Source organism: Eubalaena glacialis, chromosome 16 (assembly GCF_028564815.1).
Source record: "Eubalaena glacialis isolate mEubGla1 chromosome 16, mEubGla1.1.hap2.+ XY, whole genome shotgun sequence".
Lineage (NCBI taxonomy): Eukaryota > Metazoa > Chordata > Mammalia > Artiodactyla > Balaenidae > Eubalaena > Eubalaena glacialis.
This window is the reverse complement of record NC_083731.1, coordinates 8,788,626-8,808,439: the sequence shown is the minus strand read 5'-3', so window position 1 is coordinate 8,808,439 and position 19,814 is coordinate 8,788,626. Positions and strand designations below refer to the sequence as shown.

The following is a 19,814-nucleotide window of genomic DNA, read 5'->3' as shown; positions in this document are numbered from 1 at the left end:
TTCAGCAAAACTTAGTTATGTATGTTCACTGTTTTCCATGGACGTGTCTCACTGCCCCACCCCCTCCCTGTGCCGTTAGGATCTTCCTGCCGCCAAGTCCACTGGCTTAGCCTTGACCTCATGTTGCCTTGCCTCTTTTTCCCTCACAGTAATAACTTTGAAATTACCTTATTTAGAGTGTTTACTTATTGATCACCTCTCCCCCACTCCCCACCACACCATACATATACACCCACCATCCACATACACCCACCATCCCTATACACCCACCATCCACATACACCCACCATCCACATACACCCACCATCCACATACACCCACCATCCCTATACACCCACCATCCCTATACGCCCACCATCCACACACACCCGCCATCCACACACACCCGCCATCCACATACACCCGCCATCCCTATACACCCACCATCCCTATACACCCACCACCCGCATACACCCACCACCCGCATACACCCACCATCCCTATACACCCACCATCCACATACACCCACCATCCCTATACACCCACCATCCACATACACCCACCATCCATATACACCCACCATCCCTATACACCCACCATCCACATACACCCACCATCCACATACACCCACCATCCCTATACACCCACCATCCCTATACACCCACCATCCACATACACCCACCATCCCTATACACCCACCATCCACATGCACCCACCATCCACATACACCCAATCTTGTATATCTCAAGATTGTATTTATGTGACATGCTGAAAAACACACAATGACTGGAATCAAGAATGATCAGTGGTTGCCAGGGCTTAGAAGGGAACATGTAACTACAAATGGACAGATAACACCAGGGAGATTTTTTAATGAGGTGCTAAAATTATTACTGTGTTTATGGTGGTGGTTGCACAGTCTATACATGTGTTAAATCTCATAGAACTGTACACCAAAGAGAAAGTCAATTTTATTGTATGTTAATTTAAAAAATAAAAAGTTTAAAAAGTTAAAGAAAAAAAAAACACCTTAATTTTCTCAGATCACTGGTACTAAGTCCCTTGTGGGGCAGGAAAGGAATGTCTCACAAGTACCCTCTGTCTCTCAGTTGTTTCATCCATGAACGTAATCTCGCCTCTTCTTCTCTTGCTTCAGTAGCTTGATTACCTCAGTGTATTTCTTTCTCTCCTTTAACATTCCTTCTTTTAAAGTCTTCTTTCCCTAGTGTTCTTTCCTTCACATTTATCACTTTGGAGTGTCCTTGGCCCTTTACATTTTTTATATTGACCCCATTTTCTTCCTTGTGGTCTAACTTCGTCTCCTTTAATTAATACCAGTACATTTTTCTTATTTGCTGTCAAGCTCTAACCAGATTTCTCATATTTTAAATCCTACACTTAAGTTCTTCTTAGTGCCTTATTTCCACTTTCACCTTTGCCACTCGTCACGACTGTGTGTGGGGATCCCCGAGGAGTCATTTCTGAATACTTTAAGTGGTAGATGGAGGTGGACCCCCTGTTGTCCCACCACCCAGTCACTGCTAATGGTTCAGTCTTTGCTCTTGGTCCTTTTGTAGTTTATTTTCCCCACATATATTCAGTTTTGTATCTAGCATTTTCCCCATGTTTAACCTGGGGCCTCCTAACTCCTTCCCTCCACTAAAATCCAACTAGGGTGTATCTCTTGGGATGGCTGTATCGTGTTCCACCAGTGGTGGATGTGCCGAAATTTACTTAACCGTGCGTTTGAGCGTATTTTGGTATTATAAACACTTTGGGAATAGGAGCTAAGCACTTGTAGTTTGAGAATGTCCCTGAGTGATTCTAAAGCACCCCTCCTGATCCGTGACCACCATCTTACTTCTGCTACTTAGAACCCTTGTTTTGGTTTGTTTTTTCATATAAACCATGTTTGAAAATATTTTCATATTGTAATATATTTCTTGAAAAGTGGGACAGTTTTATATGTTCAGCGGAATTGTCTCTCTCTTTCAGGAGAATATGTGAAGTAATTAGTGAAGCCGTGTGGAAGCATAACGTAATTTATGTTTCAAGTGCTGGGAATAACGGCCCCTGCCTTTCTACAGTCGGGTGCCCAGGAGGAACCACATCAAGTGTGATAGGTTAGTTTCCTGTTTTACAAATAGACTTAAAAACAAGCAGGCAAAAAACCTCAGTTCATCCAATGTTAACTGTATCTCTACTCTATGCAAGACACTGTGAGCCTTAAGTAGATCCTTAGGAAAGTGAAATCTAGTAGGGACTTGCTGATCTAGAATTTCCCCTACAGCAGCCTGGAGTAAGGGGTTTACTGGAAGTACAGATCCAGGGCTGTGGGATTACAAATGTGCAGTTACCTCTGCTTTGAGAATTTGGGCAAGGCTTTCTGTAAGCAGTGTGAGAATGAGGATTTTAATAGGTAGAAACGAGCAAGGAAAGGGCTTTCCAGGCTAAGTAAACAGCATAAATAAAGACACTTGCTTCACTTCTTATTTATAGTGTAGGGCAATTTATTTATAGTCGCGTTTCCTCCTTTAATTTCTCTTGGAACATGCAGAAAGATTTAGATGTAGAGGAAGGGAGCTTCATTATTGTGAAAAGCAGTCGAATCACATTTCTTCTATGAATGTGGCTTTTTCCCGCTCTTTGGTCTTCAGGATCTGATGCAGTGTTGTTTCACTGTAATCTAACGGGAAAAAATGCCTGTCAACAGGAGTTGTAGGAGAGCAAAATTAGTTGCAGTCATAATATGAAAATAATCAAATTAACTTCCATTATAGTACAGTAGCTGCCACCTTGTGCAACCCCCGCCCCCCCCCCCCAAAACATGAAACCCACCGCTGATTTTTTTTAATATGAGCATGAATGAGGAGGATGAATTGAGAGATCCCTTATGTAGTAAATGAGGCCTAAAGTTTTTTGGTTTATTTTTAAATTTGGGATCAAAATAAGGCTTACACTTCTTAACATTTGTGATTGGATGCATAACTATAAAAACTGGTCCCAAACAGTTTTTCTGGTCTATCCATCAAAAACTGCACAGATATGTACATATCATACATATCATAGGTGTTATTATAGTTGTAAAGATATTATTGATGTTATAGACACACAACAAAATTTGGGCATCAAAGCCTAGAACAAACTGGTCCTTTTGAAAATGTTTTTGTTTTGAAATATCAGTGACCTTATGTTTATAGGACGTGCTTTTATTTATAGCTTGTAAATTTTAAGCAAGGTGTAGCTTGCTTTATGTAATTTGGTTTTTTTGGTTTTTTTTTGGCTGCGTCGGGTCTTTGTTGCAGCACCTGGCATCTTCGTTGAGGCATGCACCATCGTTTTCGTTGTGGTGCGTAGGCTTCTCTCTAGTTGTGGCATGTGGGTTCCAGAGCGCATGGGCGCTGTAGTTTGCAGCACACGGGCTCTAGTTGAGGCACACGGACTCAGTAGTTGTAGCACACGGGCTTAGTTGCCCTGCGGCATGTGGGATCTTAGTTCCCAGGGATCGAACCCACGTCCCCTGTGTTGCAAGGTGGATTCTTTACCACTGGACCCCTTTATGTAGTTTGAAACTTTTTGATTCAGTAATTCTGTTAAATCATGTGTTAAGATAACAGTGCCTGCCAGTGATACATCCCTTGTGTATTCCAGATCTCGAGATATTTTTAAGTACACAAATTAAAATGAAACAGAAAATAGATCTCAAAGGTATCTAATGGTCAAAATACACTACGCTGCCACAATGCTCAGTATTTTGTCATTTTCTTATCCCCAGTTTCACTGAAAATTTTAAACTAAATTTTACAAAATGATTGCAATTTTACGTGGCAGCGTCATTAACCTGAGCCCTCTTAGCTCACTCGTCGTATCCAGCCTGCTGCTCGGAAAATGTGTGCTGTGAAGAGGAGTGAGGAGTTGGCAGACTTCGACTCTAAGTCTTGTCTCTGCCGGTCATTTTCTTCAGTAAATTTTTTTAATCTCTCTAGGCTCTGCTTCCAATTTTCTAGAATGAAGGAACTGAGTTTGATCTCTATGTTCTGCGATTTCAGAGTCTAACTAGTTTGCATCTGCACATTTATCTAAAAGACTGTAGCTGTGACGAAGTGAGAGAGTGGCATGGACATATCTACACTACCAAACGTAAAATAGCTAGCTAGTGGGAAGCAGCTGCATAGCACAGGGAGATCAGCTCAGTGCTTTGTGACCACCTAGAGGGGTGGGATAGGGAGGGTGGGAGGGAGGGAGATGCAAGAGGGAAGAGATATGGGAACATATGTATATGCATAACTGATTCACTTTGTTATAAAGCAGAAACGAACACCATCGTAAAGCAATTATACTCCAATAAAGATGTTAAAAATAAATAAATAAATAAAAGGGACTTTTAAAAATCTAAAAAAAAAAAAAGACTGTAGTATGTTATATGTTTGTTATTTACTACAGCCATTTTTGTGGGGAGGGCTGCTGCCAGCTGGAAGAATTTTAGATACAGTGGTCATTTAAAAATGAAGACCTGAAGAGTGGCCCCCGCTTGCCACAACTAGAGAAGGCCCTCGCACAGAAACGAAGACCCAACACAGCCATCCATAAATAAATAAATAAATAAATAAAATTAAAAAAAAAAAAGAAAAAATTTAAGACCAATCAACTGATTCCTTATCTTTCTAAAGTTATATTTTTAAAATTTGAAACACATTTCTCTTTCTCTTTTACACATAGATACACTTTTAGATACATTATTATATTTAATCCACATAATCATCCTGGTAGATATTTTTATATACAAAAGCATAGCACCTAGTGTAACATCTGGCATGTAGCAAACTTGCCTTGGTTATTAAATTTTCTTATCTTTCCGTTTTGTGAGAGAGAACTGTGGTATCGGGGGAGTAGGTGATTTACCAGGGCCACACAGCTGAGGGGGCAGTGGGTTTAGGATCAGGATCCCTGTCTTGTGTCTTTCTGTTAATGACCGGATCCACTCCACAGGTGTTGGTGCCTACGTTTCTCCTGACATGATGGTTGCCGAGTATTCTCTGAGAGAGAAATTACCTGCAAATCAGTACACGTGGTCTTCTAGAGGCCCCAGGTAGGTTGAGAGTATTACAGGGGACGGTTACAAATATTTTGTTAAACTGCATGGTGGGGAGGGGCAGAGTTTTGGTCATTTTACTGATTCTTTCTATTGGCTTTTGCATTTTCATTTTGATTAACAATCTCGTTTTAGGGAAACAGGTAATTAAAGAAATAAATTACAGTTATTTCATTGTTAGATGTATGACATAACTATTCTGTTATAAATTTTACGCCCATGTCTACAATCCTTCACTAAGAATATATAAAGTTTATATAAGGAAAATTTTATTTTTTTATTTCAATGAAAGTTTTATTTACATTTTATGGAACCTATTTTTAGAACACTATTTCCAACACCAGAAATGCTTTGTGATCAGCCACTTTAACAGACTAGTGGAAAATTAATAGAGAGTAAGGAAGTAGTCAGAATTCATGAGTCTTCCCAGTTATTTGTTCCAGTTACAAGATATCAAGGTTCAGTGTAAACATTGGTAGACAGCATAGACAGTGCAAAAAGAAAAGTGGGAATCACCCTAAACCTCATCATCTGTCGTGTGTGTGGGTCAGATTTCGAAGAGCATCTTTTTAGTCACCGCCGTGTGCGTTAAGTGGAAGCACACGCTACTCAGGCACTTTTATAACCTACTTTTGTCACTGGGTAATACAGTGAGAACATCTTTACAGGTCAACAGATATTTACCCAATAATATTTGTTTTAGGATAGTCACTAGAAGGGCTGCTACCAACCCGTTACAGGAGTTGTTTGCATTGCTTTCAGTTCTCTGTTAAAATGTGAAACCAAATAGCCCCAATATTCCTAGCCAGGAACAACAGTAGTTGTTGAGCTGGTGTTTGGTGACGATGCGATGGTGAACTCTGCAGGCTTTAACTCAGCAGACCCTGCTGGCTCGAGTCCAGCATGGCAGCCACTGGTCACACGAGAGTCTGAACTGAGCTGTGCTGCAAGTATGAAATGAACACCAGATTTGCAAACTTGGTACAAAAAAGAATGTAAATTAACTCATTTTTTCCTATCAATTTCATATTGAAATTATAATATTTTAGATATGTTGGGTTAAATAAAATATGTTACTAAAATTAAGTAAACCATCTTTTGGTTAGCTTTTTTTAAATATGGCTTTTAGAAAACTTGAAATGCCACGTGTGTCCCACGTGCTTCTCCTGGACAGGTGCTTCTGCTTATTACAGACGAGAAAAGTACATTCATCAGGCGTCTGAGCAGCGACACTCATTTACTGTCCTTCTATAACACATACTTGATACTATGGCCTGCCACACGTAAGCCCAGATACGCGCACACGCACACACGCACACACGCACACACACAGACGTTTTGTCCACTTACGAGGGAAAAAACTGCTGCGTAATAGCGAAATAGCCGTGACTGCAGATGGTCGTGTGTTGTACTGTAATTTATTTGGCCAGTGGCCTTTTTACAAAGGCCCTGTTTATCCAGTGTCCACCGTCGTAAGCCGACTCTAACTGCTTTCGTTCAGTGCTGACGGGGCCCTTGGAGTGAGCATCAGCGCCCCAGGAGGCGCCATAGCCTCTGTTCCCAACTGGACGCTGCGCGGAACTCAGCTTATGAACGGGACGTCCATGTCTTCTCCCAACGCGTGCGGAGGCATCGCCCTGATTCTGTCAGGTAATGACGTCACTCACCTTACTACCGTTGCTCCGCTTCCCAGTGAAGCGACAGTGAGTTGTTGGCTGTTCCGCGTGTACTTCAGTCACAGTTTCGTTACTTTTCTTAATAAGATAGAAGTACCATGATAAAATGGATTTTAAAAGTATCATTTATATTTCATCTTGGTCCTGGTTCTAAAATGTATGATTTATTTATAAGCTTAGTTAAGTAGGTGTGAAGTATCTAGACAGTTTCAAGTTCATAGCGTAAAATAAAGTCAGATTGTGGCCGTGAAAAGTAATTGAATAAATTTCTCTTATTTCAGGCAGATATTTTTAATTCCTGAATTTCTCAGGGTGAGAAAATGTGGTACAACTGGGAATGTCCTGGCCCAAAGTAAAGTTTAAGGTGGAGAATAGTTTATGTGATGATAATGATTTGAATGTGTATTCACTCATTCAGCAAGCATATTTATTGGCTGTTAATGACTCTTAAGCATTATTTTAGCTCTGGGGCTAAATTAGTGAACAGAACATCAAAAATACCTGCCTGTGTGGAGTTGATGTTAAAGTTGGAGGAGAAACAGACTGTGAACAAAATAAAAAATGGTTTCTGTTACACGTGAGAAGACAGTGAATATTGGCACGGAGCCAGCGAAGCGGACGGGGCGGTAGGCTGGCGTGCGAGAGGCTGCCGTGGTGTTGGACGGGAGGGCATCGGCCCTGACGAGGGCTCAGCGTCCGGGCAGCCCGGCAGGCATGAAGATCCCTCCCCAGCAGCGTCCCTCTGGTCAAGTCCCGGGCTCTCCACCCACACTCCTGGTCCTGTTCAACTTCACCGAGGATCTCGGCGTCGCTCGCGCCTCTTGTCTGTGGCACGCTGCTCTCTTTGCCTGGAGCTCCTTTCTGCCGTGTCTCGGCCTGTGTGTTCCCTGTGTCTCCTCTGATAGACACTACTGGGGATACCGACTCACGTATCTTCTCATGGAGCGTCACCCTTTCGTGGATTCTCACTGACACAACGGTCACCTTCTTGATTGGCTCTCAGCGCCGTAGCGTTCCCATGTTTGTTTTGCTCAGGGCTCACTCTCCTGAGTGTCTGCGTGTTCCGTGCTGGAGAGGACAGGGGTGCGCTGTTACTCATCTTGCACCTCTAACAGCAGTCGTTATCAGCAGGTGGACAGCTTGGCGGCCTCCGCATCCTTCCCAGAGGACAGTCAGCCCCAGCCTCGCTGCTCCCTGGCATTGCCAGGGAAGCTTCTAATCGGTGCCCATGCCTGGGATCCAGTCTCAAAGGTGCTGATCTAATTGCAGCGGGACCTCAGCATCTTTCTGGCTCCTTTCAGTACCCTTGCTGTTTATAATGGGCACCCGGGTTGAGACCTTCTGCCAGTGACCATGTTGTTTGACCCGCAGTATTTTAAGGAAGGTGTCACTCGATGCCTTTTGGTACTTGCTCAGACGTTTACATTCCCAGTGCAGAGCCCGCGTTCATGCCGCTGCCTAGTGGGCGCACAGGAATTTTCGTTGAATGAAGTCTTTGCGTTAACACAAGCAGCTTGAGTTAGATTGTTTGTCAGTTGTTTGTTTTTGTTTTTTAATAAAAAAAAGATTTAAAAGTGAGTGTTGAAACACAAGACGTTAAAACCAGAGGATGTACACGCTATCCGTACTAGTGAGCGGAGAGCATTTCAAGTAACCAGCTCACCTGATGGGCACTACTTTCTTGTTTTCTGTTTTTGGCTTTTAGGTCTGAAAGCTAATAACGTTAACTACACGGTTCATTCAGTCAGAAGAGCTCTCGAAAACACTGCAGTGAAGGCTGACAATATAGAAGTATTTGCCCAAGGACACGGTATTATTCAGGTATTGTCATTTGTATGAAAAACGGGTTGTAAATCAGCAGGATAGTATTTTAGTGATTACTGGATAATGTTCCTATTATAATGACGATTGAGTTTTTCTAATTGGTTATATGCCAGAGTAGTCTCTGAACTATAAGCAAAGAGGGTATGAAAACAAATTTTGTACTTAAGACAGATTTGTGGGGCTAAGATGGAGAAACATAATAGACGTAGGGCACGTAGAGGGTGGAGTTCACGGCAGAGCAGCAGAGGGCAGAAGCCGGCCAGTCGTCACGGCATGTGGAGGTTTCCTAGCTTCGTCACTTGGGAGTAAAGAGGGTGGAGTGGAAGGCGAGTCCAGTGGCTAGACCAGTGTTTTGTCCAGTGAGGTAGAATTGCCCTCCTAAATGGGGTTTCCGTGTAGGTCAGAGAGGCAGATGGAGAAACTGACTTTTTGCTTGTACTTTGCTACAACGGAAAAGAAATTGGTGATCTGCGATAAAGTACTTTCTTGACCCAACCGTGTATATCTTACTGTTTGTATTCCCTTAATTAGGTTGATAAAGCCTATGACTACCTCGTTCAGAATACATCATTTGCTAATAAATTAGGTTTCACTGTTACTGTTGGAAATAACCGTGGCATCTACCTCCGAGATCCTGTTCAGGTGGCTGCACCTTCAGATCACGGTGTTGGCATTGAACCTGTATTTCCAGAAAATACTGGTGAGTAATAACCGGACAGTAAGCTGATGTGCTCACATTTATGCTTTGAATGAATTGTACCACAATAGAGAAATGCTGTTTAGGCTAATGTTCTAAAGAGAAGGCAGGAATTGACAATGTTATTATTTTGTATTTCATAGAGATGTAGGGGACACTGATGGCAATTAGGGATCCTGATACAATGGCAATTCGGTTAGCAGTGTGACTACCAGAAAAACAGTAGAATGGGCCTTTAGGGACCTGGAGCTTTTATTAAATTGTGGATAGTAAAGCATCAAATTCCTTTTCTTTCCCACTTTTACTACTTGGGTGTAAGACAGAGTTTTTGGTTGGCAAGTGGGAAGCAGAAGTGGCCAGGGAGAAGCCCAGCTCAACGAGTGTAAACAAAATGGTCATCACTTAGGAGTCTTTTCTCTTAGTCAGATTCTGTTAACTGTATGCAGTAATGAAAAATATTCACTAAAATGGTTTGTGTTGAGGTTGTAGCCGTGTTGGGGGAACACATGAATGGATTCCGAGCATCCTAAAATAAGTGTGAGGGAGGTTCTGTGGCTGTTGTATGTAAGCTGTGTTCCGGGAGCCCGTGCCTACCGCATTTTACAGCCAACCACATCTATCTGCGGAATTTTCTTGACGACAGAACGTTTTAAAATGGAAGAAAAGGAGAAAATAACTAATCTTTACTTTTTGGTCTTTTTAATGCCAGAAAACTCTGAGAAAATATCCCTTCAGCTTCATTTAGCTTTAACTTCGAATTCATCATGGGTTCAGTGTCCCAGCCATTTGGAACTCATGAATCAATGCAGACACATAAACATACGTGTGGATCCCAGGGGCTTAAGAGAAGGATTGCATTATACAGAGGTATTTATCGGGGTGTCTTCATTTTTACTTTCTTTAGTCTTTAAAATGGGTAGAAGTCTTGGTGTAACAGTCCATTTCCCCATTAGTCTGAGTAAGTCAGGGATGGTCATGTGTGTATTTGTCCAGGCTGTTTGCCATTAATTATGTGGCCTGACATCAGAAAATTGATGCCAACTTGTACTTAGGACCTTTACATTTTAATATTAGGTTAATTTATTCTTTGAGTAGATTCACCCTTTTTTTCTTTTATTTTCTCTTTTTAAAAAAGTCTGTTTATGGATACTGACACTTATTCCTTTTTCAAGGTGTGTGGCTATGATATAGCATCGCCTAACGCAGGTCCTCTGTTCAGAGTCCCAATCACTGCAGCTATTGCAGCAAAGTAAGTGCCCAGTTACCGACAGCTTGCTGTTACGTGTAATTATGTAATGGCTGTTTATGGAAGTGGGGTGAACTTTTAAAGGATCCATAGGCCAGAACCAGGTGACTGGGTTTTGGTTCTGTTCCTTGCTTAACATTCAAGGTGGTGCGTAGTCAGTCACGGTGTTCCTTGTTCACGGTGAGGGTAACTGACAGCATCTGTCACCTGCTCTCCACCAGGATGGCATCTGTCACCCGCCCTCCACCAGGATGACGGCGCCCTCCTGACACCTGATTCAGAGGCTGTTTCAGCCTTCATCCGGCCTGATGCCTCTGCAGTGTTTGACAATGACTTTGTCCCCTCCCACCCCCGGCCCACATTCCCCCCTTATCTCTGGCATTACCATTATCTCCTCGTTTCCAGACTCTTCCCTTTCCATCTTGTCTTCTACCCCGGAAATCTGATCACACTGCTTCCTGTATAAAGTACCTCAGCGGCGTGCCCAAGGATCGTGCTCCTTAAAATAGCAAACGGTGGCCCTTCACAGCCAGTGTTTCCCACGGCTCCATCACCAAATTACACGTTTCCATGACCACCAGTGCTGGTGGTCACCAGTGCTGACCCCCCCGGTTTCCTCAGGACGGGTGCATTTGCACAGCTGACTTCTTTGCTTCAGTTTCCTGTCCCTTAACTTAATGACCAGGCGTGTTCTTGGTCATCTCCGGGTGAAGGGAGTCCCTCCCTGCTGCTTCATGGCGCTTTTCACTTGCCTGTGGTACAGACTTTAGCTAGTGTGTTGTCATTTTTAATTCACCCCATTTGACTGTGAGCCCACGGAAGACACGGGGACTGCATCTTACGTGACCCCATATGGAGCCCGTTGTACAGAATGTACAAAACAAATTATTCAGTTCATGAAGGGCAAGATGGAGAGGAGAGTACTGGAAACAATAGAGAACTCTGAGTTAACAGCTTCTATTGAGTTAGTTGCACAGTAATATTTAATATGCAGTAGGTCTCAGCCCATATGAAACATAGGATGAAACTGAGGAGGTAACAAGTGACACACAGTGAAAAAATTGCAGAACAGTTAAATTCTTAGCCGCATATTCCCTAGAAGTCCCGTAGGAACTTCGACAAGGTAATGTACAGGTTCAGGAGTCGGCTGAGACCTCATCTCCTTCAGGAAGCTTTCCCTGACCGCTCCTCGTGAACCAGGAAGCTTGCATCTTTTCCACTAACGCTTCCTGTCTCCCCAGAGCATATTACGTTCAACGTCCCTGTTGGGTTTTCCGTCCCCACTAGATTGGCTGGGGAAAAGGAAAACATTATGTTCATTGTTGTAATTGTAGCACCTAATAGCAGTGCCTCAGGTATAGTAGGCACTCATTAAATGTTTGTCATACTGACTAGAGTTTGTCCTTAGTATGTACTTTAGGTTTCTGGGTTGGGTAATTATACATTTGACCTTTATGTTTCACTGATCCCTTACAGAAACGCTATGGAAGTACTTTCTCTTCTTTACTGTGTCATTTATGGCATGGGTGCATTTTGAAGCTATGAAAGAGATTAAATTTAAATATCACTCTCAACTATAAGGCGGTATCAGTGGCACAAAACATTACCTTTGATTTTAATATTTTGGACTCACAATAGTCCAGATTCTGGTAACTGGAAAATCCTGTGAATGTTGTAGAATTTCTTTAACCAAAAAAGATGGAGCTATGTGTCTGACTTCAGACAAATTATAAAGCAAACAGGTAAAAAGCGGAAAAAGCATCTCCACAGTGTATCTCTGCTAACGTGTTGCAAAACTGAGATGACATTGTGCGTACTGTTTTGTTACCAGCTTTTAACTCCCTGTGTTCATTTCTCATGAACTGTTGAAATCTAGAGTACCAGTGGGTTTATAATATAAAGCTCTTTTAATGAGAGTGTCATGTTTAATCATTTATTTTTATTAATTTTCAGAGTAAATGAATCAACCCATTATGATCTAGCCTTGACAGATGTACATTTTAAACCTGGTCAAATTCGAAGGCATTTTATTGAGGTTCCTGAGGGTGCAACATGGGCTGGTAAGTAAAATTAATGTCTTGTCTTGCCCATTTACATTTATGTGCATTCTATCTCTGCTCTGATTATGACCATATAAAGTTCATATATCTGCAGTAGACTTTTCTCACAACAGTAATAGGTGTCTGGCACCCTAGATTTGCTATTAGGTTCAAACCTTTTTAAAGATCTAGTCCTATTTTGCATTGGCTCATACGTCAGTCATCTATCTAGGCCAGGGGTCTCCAACCCCTGGGCTGCGGACCCGCACCGGTCCGGGGCCTGTTAGGAACCGGGCCGCAGAGCAGGAGGTGAGCGGCGGGCGAGCCAGCGGAGCTTCATCTGCTGCTCCCCATCGCTCGCATTACCGCCTGCACCATCCATCCCCAACCAACCCCCCGCCCCCCCAAGTCCATGGAGAAATTGCCTTCCATGGAACTGGTCCCTGGTGCCAGAAAGGTTGGGGACCGCTGATCTAGGCTATCTTAAGATGTTTTAATAGTCAGGATTTTAATTTGGTTCAGAATAATGCCTTCTCTGTTCACGATCAGAGTCAGAGTTGCATCGTGGTACAACTCAGGGCTTCCACTCACATAAGCCCAATGATTGTGTAACATTGAACTCTAATAAAACGTGCGCTAATCATACCAAAGAATAAAGATCTATAGTTAATTCATATTGAACATGATGTCTGTTTACTGGTAAATGTCAGTGATTATAATGCCGTAATTATGATTTGTTTAGGTTGGGTATTGAAAATAATTAGTTCTTTGGTTTTTTTGTTTGTTTGTTTTTTGTTTTTAATAAGAATTGATCAGATCATCCAGAATAGAAGTAGCTCAGAGCATTTAGCAGTCTTTGATTAGATGTATACTGTGGGAGGTGGAGGAGGTGGGAGAGATGTTGGTCAAGGGTACAGACTTTGTTATAAAATGAAAAAGTTTGAGGGATCTAATGTTCAGCATGGTGACTGTACTTAATAATACTGGATTGTATACTTGAAATTTGCTAAGACGGTAGATCTTAGATGTTCTCTCCACCCAAAAAAATTGGTACCTGTATGAAGTGATGGATGTGTTAGCCAACCTTATTGTGATGATTGTTTCATAACATATACATATTCGTCAAATCATCACGTTGTACACCCTGAACTTGAAAATATTATATGTCAGTTGTTTCTCAGTAAAACTGGGGGGAAAAAGAGTCAAAGCAGGGAAAAAAAAGAAACGTACTACAGATGATTCCTATTTCAAATACTTAGACATATTGTCATAACACTAGATTCTGTGTTCTTAGCAAGTGATTAGGTTCCCAGAGCCCTGTGCCCACTTGATCTTGTGAAGCAGAGAATTAAGCGTTGCTTCAGTTCCTTGTCTCAGGGCCAGGTATTCGTTAGATAAGCTGCTGACCTGGCTTCACGGTGATCCTGGCTCATCTCCAGCTCCGCCGCAGAGCACAGCTAAGCATATGTAGTTCTGATAGTCATACTTTCCAGAAGCAAACAGTGCAGATAAACCAAGAGCGAGAGACTAGGAAAAGTTACCAGTGAAGTTGGATAAATGGATACTAATGGAACTTAGGCATGCTAACAAATAGAGGTTTCTAAAATTAAAATCCTCTTTACCAAGAATTGATTGGTTTTTAGCTAAAGCAAGGGGAAAGGTTGAACTTAGTAACAGAGGAGGGAGGGATTTTAAAAATTACCTGACTAGGATAATTGTGTGTCCATCTGTGGACAGCTTGCTGTTTCCTGCTGTTTGCAGCATAGCGGTTGCTTATTTTAGTCCTGATTTATTTATTTTCCATTAGCTAAATTTTCTACCCTCTCATCTTTATTAATACTCTGTCAGTTCATTGTTTTTAAGGAAATATGCAGATTTCATTTGAATATATCATTTCATTCTCTTGATACAGTATTTCCCCCGAAGTAGGCGTTATGAAAGCCATTTTGTGTCCGTTTTAAATCTTGTCAGTTAAAGTGTTGCTTCTTCCCTTCTGGTCGTAGAAGTTACGGTGTGCTCCTGTTCCTCTGAGGTGTCTGCCAAGTTTGTTCTTCATGCGGTGCAGCTTGTGAAGCAGAGAGCCTATCGAAGTCATGAGTTCTATAAGTTTTGTTCCCTTCCAGAGAAAGGAACGCTGACTGAAGCTTTTCCTGTCTTAGTAAGTTTTAATGAACAGTCTGGAATCCTGAAACAGTTTCCTTTCGTTCTGGGTGTGGGCCAAGACTGAGTATTTGAATTTGATTTTATAGTTTGTATTCAGAGCACATTGGGACTGTATATTTTATTAATGCTGAATAACGTGGGAAGATAGGTCGTCTTACTAGGATACGTGCGACCGAGTCGAGGTAAATGTTTATCTCTTAGGAAAGTGCTGGTCTGCTAGATGCTGACGCCGCACAAAGTGGACCCTGGTTGAGATTGTCTCCTCATCGCACAGTAGATTATATCCATGTTTAAGACTTTTCTCCGTGTTTTCTACTTATTTTAGTTATTTTATTAATGCCCTGTTGTTAAGAATCCATGAGGTTAATTTGCTTTGTAGGTGAAACTGCTACTCCTTCCTACAAATTACTTCAAGTGTGGCAGATCTCCAGGCTTGTCTGTAGTGTTAGAAATGGTGCCCAGTCCTTCCTTCTAGAAGGTGAATGCACTGATGTTCTTTCTTGAACTTGCTACTTAGTGTTTTCAGATGGCTACCTCATCTTTCCTGTATCTCTTATGTTTCTGATAACTTTGACTTGTGTCCGTGTATGTGTTACAGAGTAATATGGTTCACTTTAAACTTTCTAATACACTGATTACTAGAAAACTTAATTTAAAACTCAGTGTTCAAAGAACAGCTTTTGTTTTTAATTTTTTTAATAGGAAGAAAGATGTGAGTGACCATAATTTCATTTGGCTTTGGTTGCCAGGCAGCTCTTGAGCCCAGAACTCAGCTGTGGCTATTGAATATGCCTCACAAAGCTGTCATACCCCTTCTCTTGTCGTTGTTCTTAATTATTTTTCCTTCGGTCCCAAGTGTTTATTCCAGTTTGTTTTCACCATTATTTTATTGCATGTACTTCAGAAGCTGCCTCAGACCTCTTACGACAAGCAGTTTAGGGTTATGAGTAAATAACTGTGTATTTAAATACCTGCACTCTGTCTCAGCAACCGTGATTTGTGTAACTTCAAGCATAGCTAATGATAAGGTTCTTTGAATTTTCCTGCTGTACAAATAGGAAAAGTTTGAAAGCATAGAACTGCTTTGAAACACCTGTTTATGTTTTGTGATTTACGCATTGATAATTTAATTTCATTTTTCTTTGCAGGGTGGGAAAGCAATTGAGTTTTGCATTGCTCGTTGGTGGGCAAGTCTTAGTGATGTCAATATTGATTATACCGTTTCTTTTCATGGGATAGTATGTACTGCTCCTCAGTTAAACATTGTAAGTTCCACATTTCCATCATTTTCAATGTCAGTTATTTGTGTTACTGTGAAATAATTTCAATGGTTGGGTTTACATTTTAATGGGGAGATTACCTATGGTTCTGGAAATAACAATAGTCTTTGTTCATGGGTGCTTATAAACTTTGTGTTTGACACATTTAGGTCCAAGTATTGTTTAAAAATGCAGTTTGTTTTCAGTAAAGTTTGAGAAACTAATTTGATAAATATCCTTTGTAGCACGCATCAGAAGGAATCAACCGTTTTGATGTTCAGTCCTCCTTGAAATATGAAGATCTGGCGCCCTGCATAACTTTGAAGAGCTGGGTCCAAACACTGCGGTATCTTCAATGTTTTAGGGCTGCAAATGTTGGGTATCAGTGTGACGGGGGTGGGGGGATGGGCGTCTCTTCACTCTTTGGAAAGGGTCTCTTTTATTTTTAATCATGTGAATGCTGGACGTGAAAATTCAGTTCATGACGTTCCAGCCCAGGGAACCTGGCGGGTCTCTGAGAGGCAGCCGCAGCAGCAGCTTCTGGCTTTAAGTAACATGTGCCCAGAGCCCTTGCTGTGGCACCTGGCAGGACCCATCCCGTGACGAGGGCAGGGCTGTCTGTGGTCAAACCCTGTCCTTCAGCACTGTGAGGGATTGTCACCTAGTCCTGGGATCTGATTCTGTTGAGACTGTCAGTTGATGGTTGAAAATGTTTTTATCATGAGAAGATTACCTTTGTAATACTGCAAAATTTAACTATGTGTATTGCTGTGGTTCAGTCAATAAAGAATTATATAAGTTAATGATTAAAATATTACAAAATACACGGAAAAGGACAGCGTCTAGGAATGCTCATTTGTCATTTATTGTGATATGATATAGATTTTGCTGATTATAGTTTTCTCTCATTTAAATGAACTCTTATGCAATTGTCTGATTACAGCCCACTGAGTGCAAAAACAAAACCTTTAGGATCAAGGGACGTTTTGCCAAATAATCGTCAACTTTATGAGATGATCCTGACTTACAACTTTCATCAAGTAAGTGTTTGTGTAACCAATTATATACCCTTACAAAGAACTCTTGTGTTCTATGAATCATAAAATCAAAAATGGAAGGACAGTGTATTCTGTGTGTGTGTGTGTGTGTGTGTGTGTGTGTGTGTGTGTGACATACATATATATGAAATAGAAACAAGGAATTAACCCTGGTTAATTTAGAATTATTCTTTGGGAAATTATGATATAGAACGATCTAAGTACCATTCAGATCTGAAGTCACAGATTCTAATTTAGTAGGTGACCTGGCCTTTGAGCATTAGTTTTTGTAGTCACTGACACCTGCCTGTTCTCTGATAGCTGTCCACTGGTTTGATGTCTTGTCAAAGCCAGATGCCTTCTGATTATGGAACCAGGCCTGATTGCTCTCTGTGAAGCAGGTGTTGGCACAGTGAGACATCAGAATAGCTCCTAGGTTGAATGGGTGGTAAAGGTAGTTGAGACGGGCATAAAAATCAGATCGAAGTTTATGGAGAATCAGTAAGATTCTAGTAAAACTCTTATTGAAGCATAATATGAATTACTGTTGGGGAGATGATTGATTTCAGTGGATTGTCTAATTTCAACTTTATAAAGAAATTTTTAGTTTTATTAAAAAACCAGTTAATTAGAGGTCCTGAAGAATAGGTATTGCTTTAGTAATGAATACAATTAGCTAGGTTTGTGTTTTTTAAACCTCGTAAAAGAGAAGTACCTTTTATTAGTCGTGACATCCTGGATGTGTTCTGCATTTTTGAAATTGGTTACTGCAAGAAAATATTTTTAATACTTTTAATGTAAAAGTCTGATCAATAGCAATATTACAGATCTACATTAGAAATCATATAAACCACATCAAATAATCATTCTTTTTTTTTCCCCACAGCCCAAGAGTGGGGAAGTGACTCCAAGCTGCCCCCTGCTTTGTGAATTATTGTACGAATCAGAATTTGACAGCCAGCTGTGGATTATATTTGACCAGAACAAAAGACAGATGGGTTCCGGCGATGCTTACCCTCATCAGGTATGATTTTTAGAATTAACAGGAGCTGTTTCTTGAGCTGATGAAGCCCGGATTCTTGCTCTGGTAACGTGCCTGCTTTTTAAACACCAGTGTGGTTGTGCGTTTAGTACTTGGACACACGGCTAGCAGCTCAGCTGCCTGTTGCAGGACAGACCGTGACAGCTTTTCAGCCCCACGGTTGGGCTGATTCTGGCTTCGGGGTAAAGGAGGGCCAGGAGGATGCTCGCAGACACTGGCCAGCAGAGCTTTTTATTTTTAGTATTTCTCCTTCCTACCCAGTGCTTGCTCCTATCTGAACGTTGAAAGCAAATCATCCGGGATATGTGAGCACCTTGAAGTGATCCCAGGTCTGAACTGGATCCAGAGCACAACGACAGTGCCAAGTGTCCTCAGTTTATTAGAACTTTGAAATATGTTTCTTCTTGGTCAGCTGTGTAGTGAGCACTTACTATATGCCCAGCACTGTGCCTGGCACTGTCATTTGGAAGGGAAAAAATCTTTTAATCATATAATTTATAGAAATCTTATCCCTGATTGAAAGACTGTGACAAAGAAATGAGCTATTTCCTGTAACCTTTATAATTTTATGCTAAATAATAAAAATAATTTACGCAGGGTTTTCAGTTAGTCATTCAAGGAATGGTTTCCTTTTTTTCCTCAAAGCCAGGCCCTGGCACATCTCCTCAGTACAGACTGGGTTATTGCAGCCGTTCCTTTGGTTGCTTTTAAAATCTCAGAAGAAACTGCTGCTGCAGAATACAGCGTTCCGTGCTCTTGAGCAGGTTGCCTGGATGGAGCGTGGTAGATCTGTACTCCTTTGTCTCCACTGGCTCCCTGTCTTTCCCGTCTGCAACAAATGGGCGTGGCATGGTGGTTATGATCTAAAGGTTACCAGTCATGTGTAGCCAGACCCGTGTGTGTGTCTGTCGTAGATATCACACAGCACCTCAGTTTTGCTCATTCTTGGTGTCGTTTTATCCGTGCCCGTGAAGACCCAGGAACTAGAAAATCGTTGCCTTTTCCAGTCTTGAGCGGATGCTGATTCAGCTGGGCGCCTAGGAGTGGCCTGTTGTTGTGGGAGGGCTGAGGGCTGAGGGCTTGGCTGCCTTCAGCTCCCTTATCTTCTGCTCTGGATGTGACCTTGACCAGCTCACTGGACGTCCAGTCGGGGCGTTGTGTGCGTGTCATGTGTGTGTCGTAACTTGCACTGTACCTCACATACTGTAAGCACTCTGTAAGTGGTAATTCTTACTGTTTATCCTCTTACTGTAATTTTCGTTCATGTGGCTAGACCTTACTTTTCCCAAATGTTGTTTTTCTTTTATAGTATTCTTTGAAACTGGAGAAAGGAGATTATACAATTCGACTACAGATTCGTCATGAGCAAATCAGTGATTTGGAACGTCTTAAAGATCTTCCATTTATTGTTTCTCATAGGTTGTCTAATACCTTGAGCTTAGATATTCATGAAAATCATAGTCTTGCACTTCTAGGAAAGAAGAAATCAAGTAACTTGACATTACCACCCAAATATAACCAGCCATTCTTTGTTACTTCCTTACCTGATGACAAGTAAGTGATAACATTGCTTAACACTCACTCTCCATCTTACACTCTGTAATCCTTAAATGCTAGTTTATAATATTAGGCTACACTTACGCTGTGTTGTCATTTGCCATTTTAGACTAAGGTTATTTCTCCCTTTGGTTTTTGAAATCTTAGCTACGGAAATTATTTCAGAATGCAATTGTTTTGATGTTTTTCCCCCTAATTCTCTT

The 19,814-nt window shown here is 41.5% G+C and overlaps 1 protein-coding gene across 2 annotated transcripts in view; it reads left to right on the top strand.

Annotated features, from left to right (window-relative positions):
* The window catches only part of TPP2 (tripeptidyl peptidase 2), a 66,357-nt gene that overhangs the window by 28,169 nt on the left and 18,374 nt on the right, over positions 1–19,814 (top strand). For both annotated transcript variants that reach the window (XM_061171245.1, XM_061171246.1), the window contains exons 9-22: positions 1,975–2,102; positions 4,969–5,068; positions 6,573–6,721; positions 8,453–8,568; positions 9,103–9,271; positions 9,978–10,135; positions 10,441–10,517; positions 12,468–12,574; positions 14,557–14,711; positions 15,865–15,981; positions 16,221–16,321; positions 16,919–17,015; positions 17,899–18,036; positions 19,364–19,608. In XM_061171245.1, the coding sequence (XP_061027228.1) occupies positions 1,975–2,102; positions 4,969–5,068; positions 6,573–6,721; positions 8,453–8,568; positions 9,103–9,271; positions 9,978–10,135; positions 10,441–10,517; positions 12,468–12,574; positions 14,557–14,711; positions 15,865–15,981; positions 16,221–16,321; positions 16,919–17,015; positions 17,899–18,036; positions 19,364–19,608 (1,857 nt within the window). The remainder of the gene's footprint in view (positions 1–1,974; positions 2,103–4,968; positions 5,069–6,572; positions 6,722–8,452; positions 8,569–9,102; positions 9,272–9,977; positions 10,136–10,440; positions 10,518–12,467; positions 12,575–14,556; positions 14,712–15,864; positions 15,982–16,220; positions 16,322–16,918; positions 17,016–17,898; positions 18,037–19,363; positions 19,609–19,814) is intronic.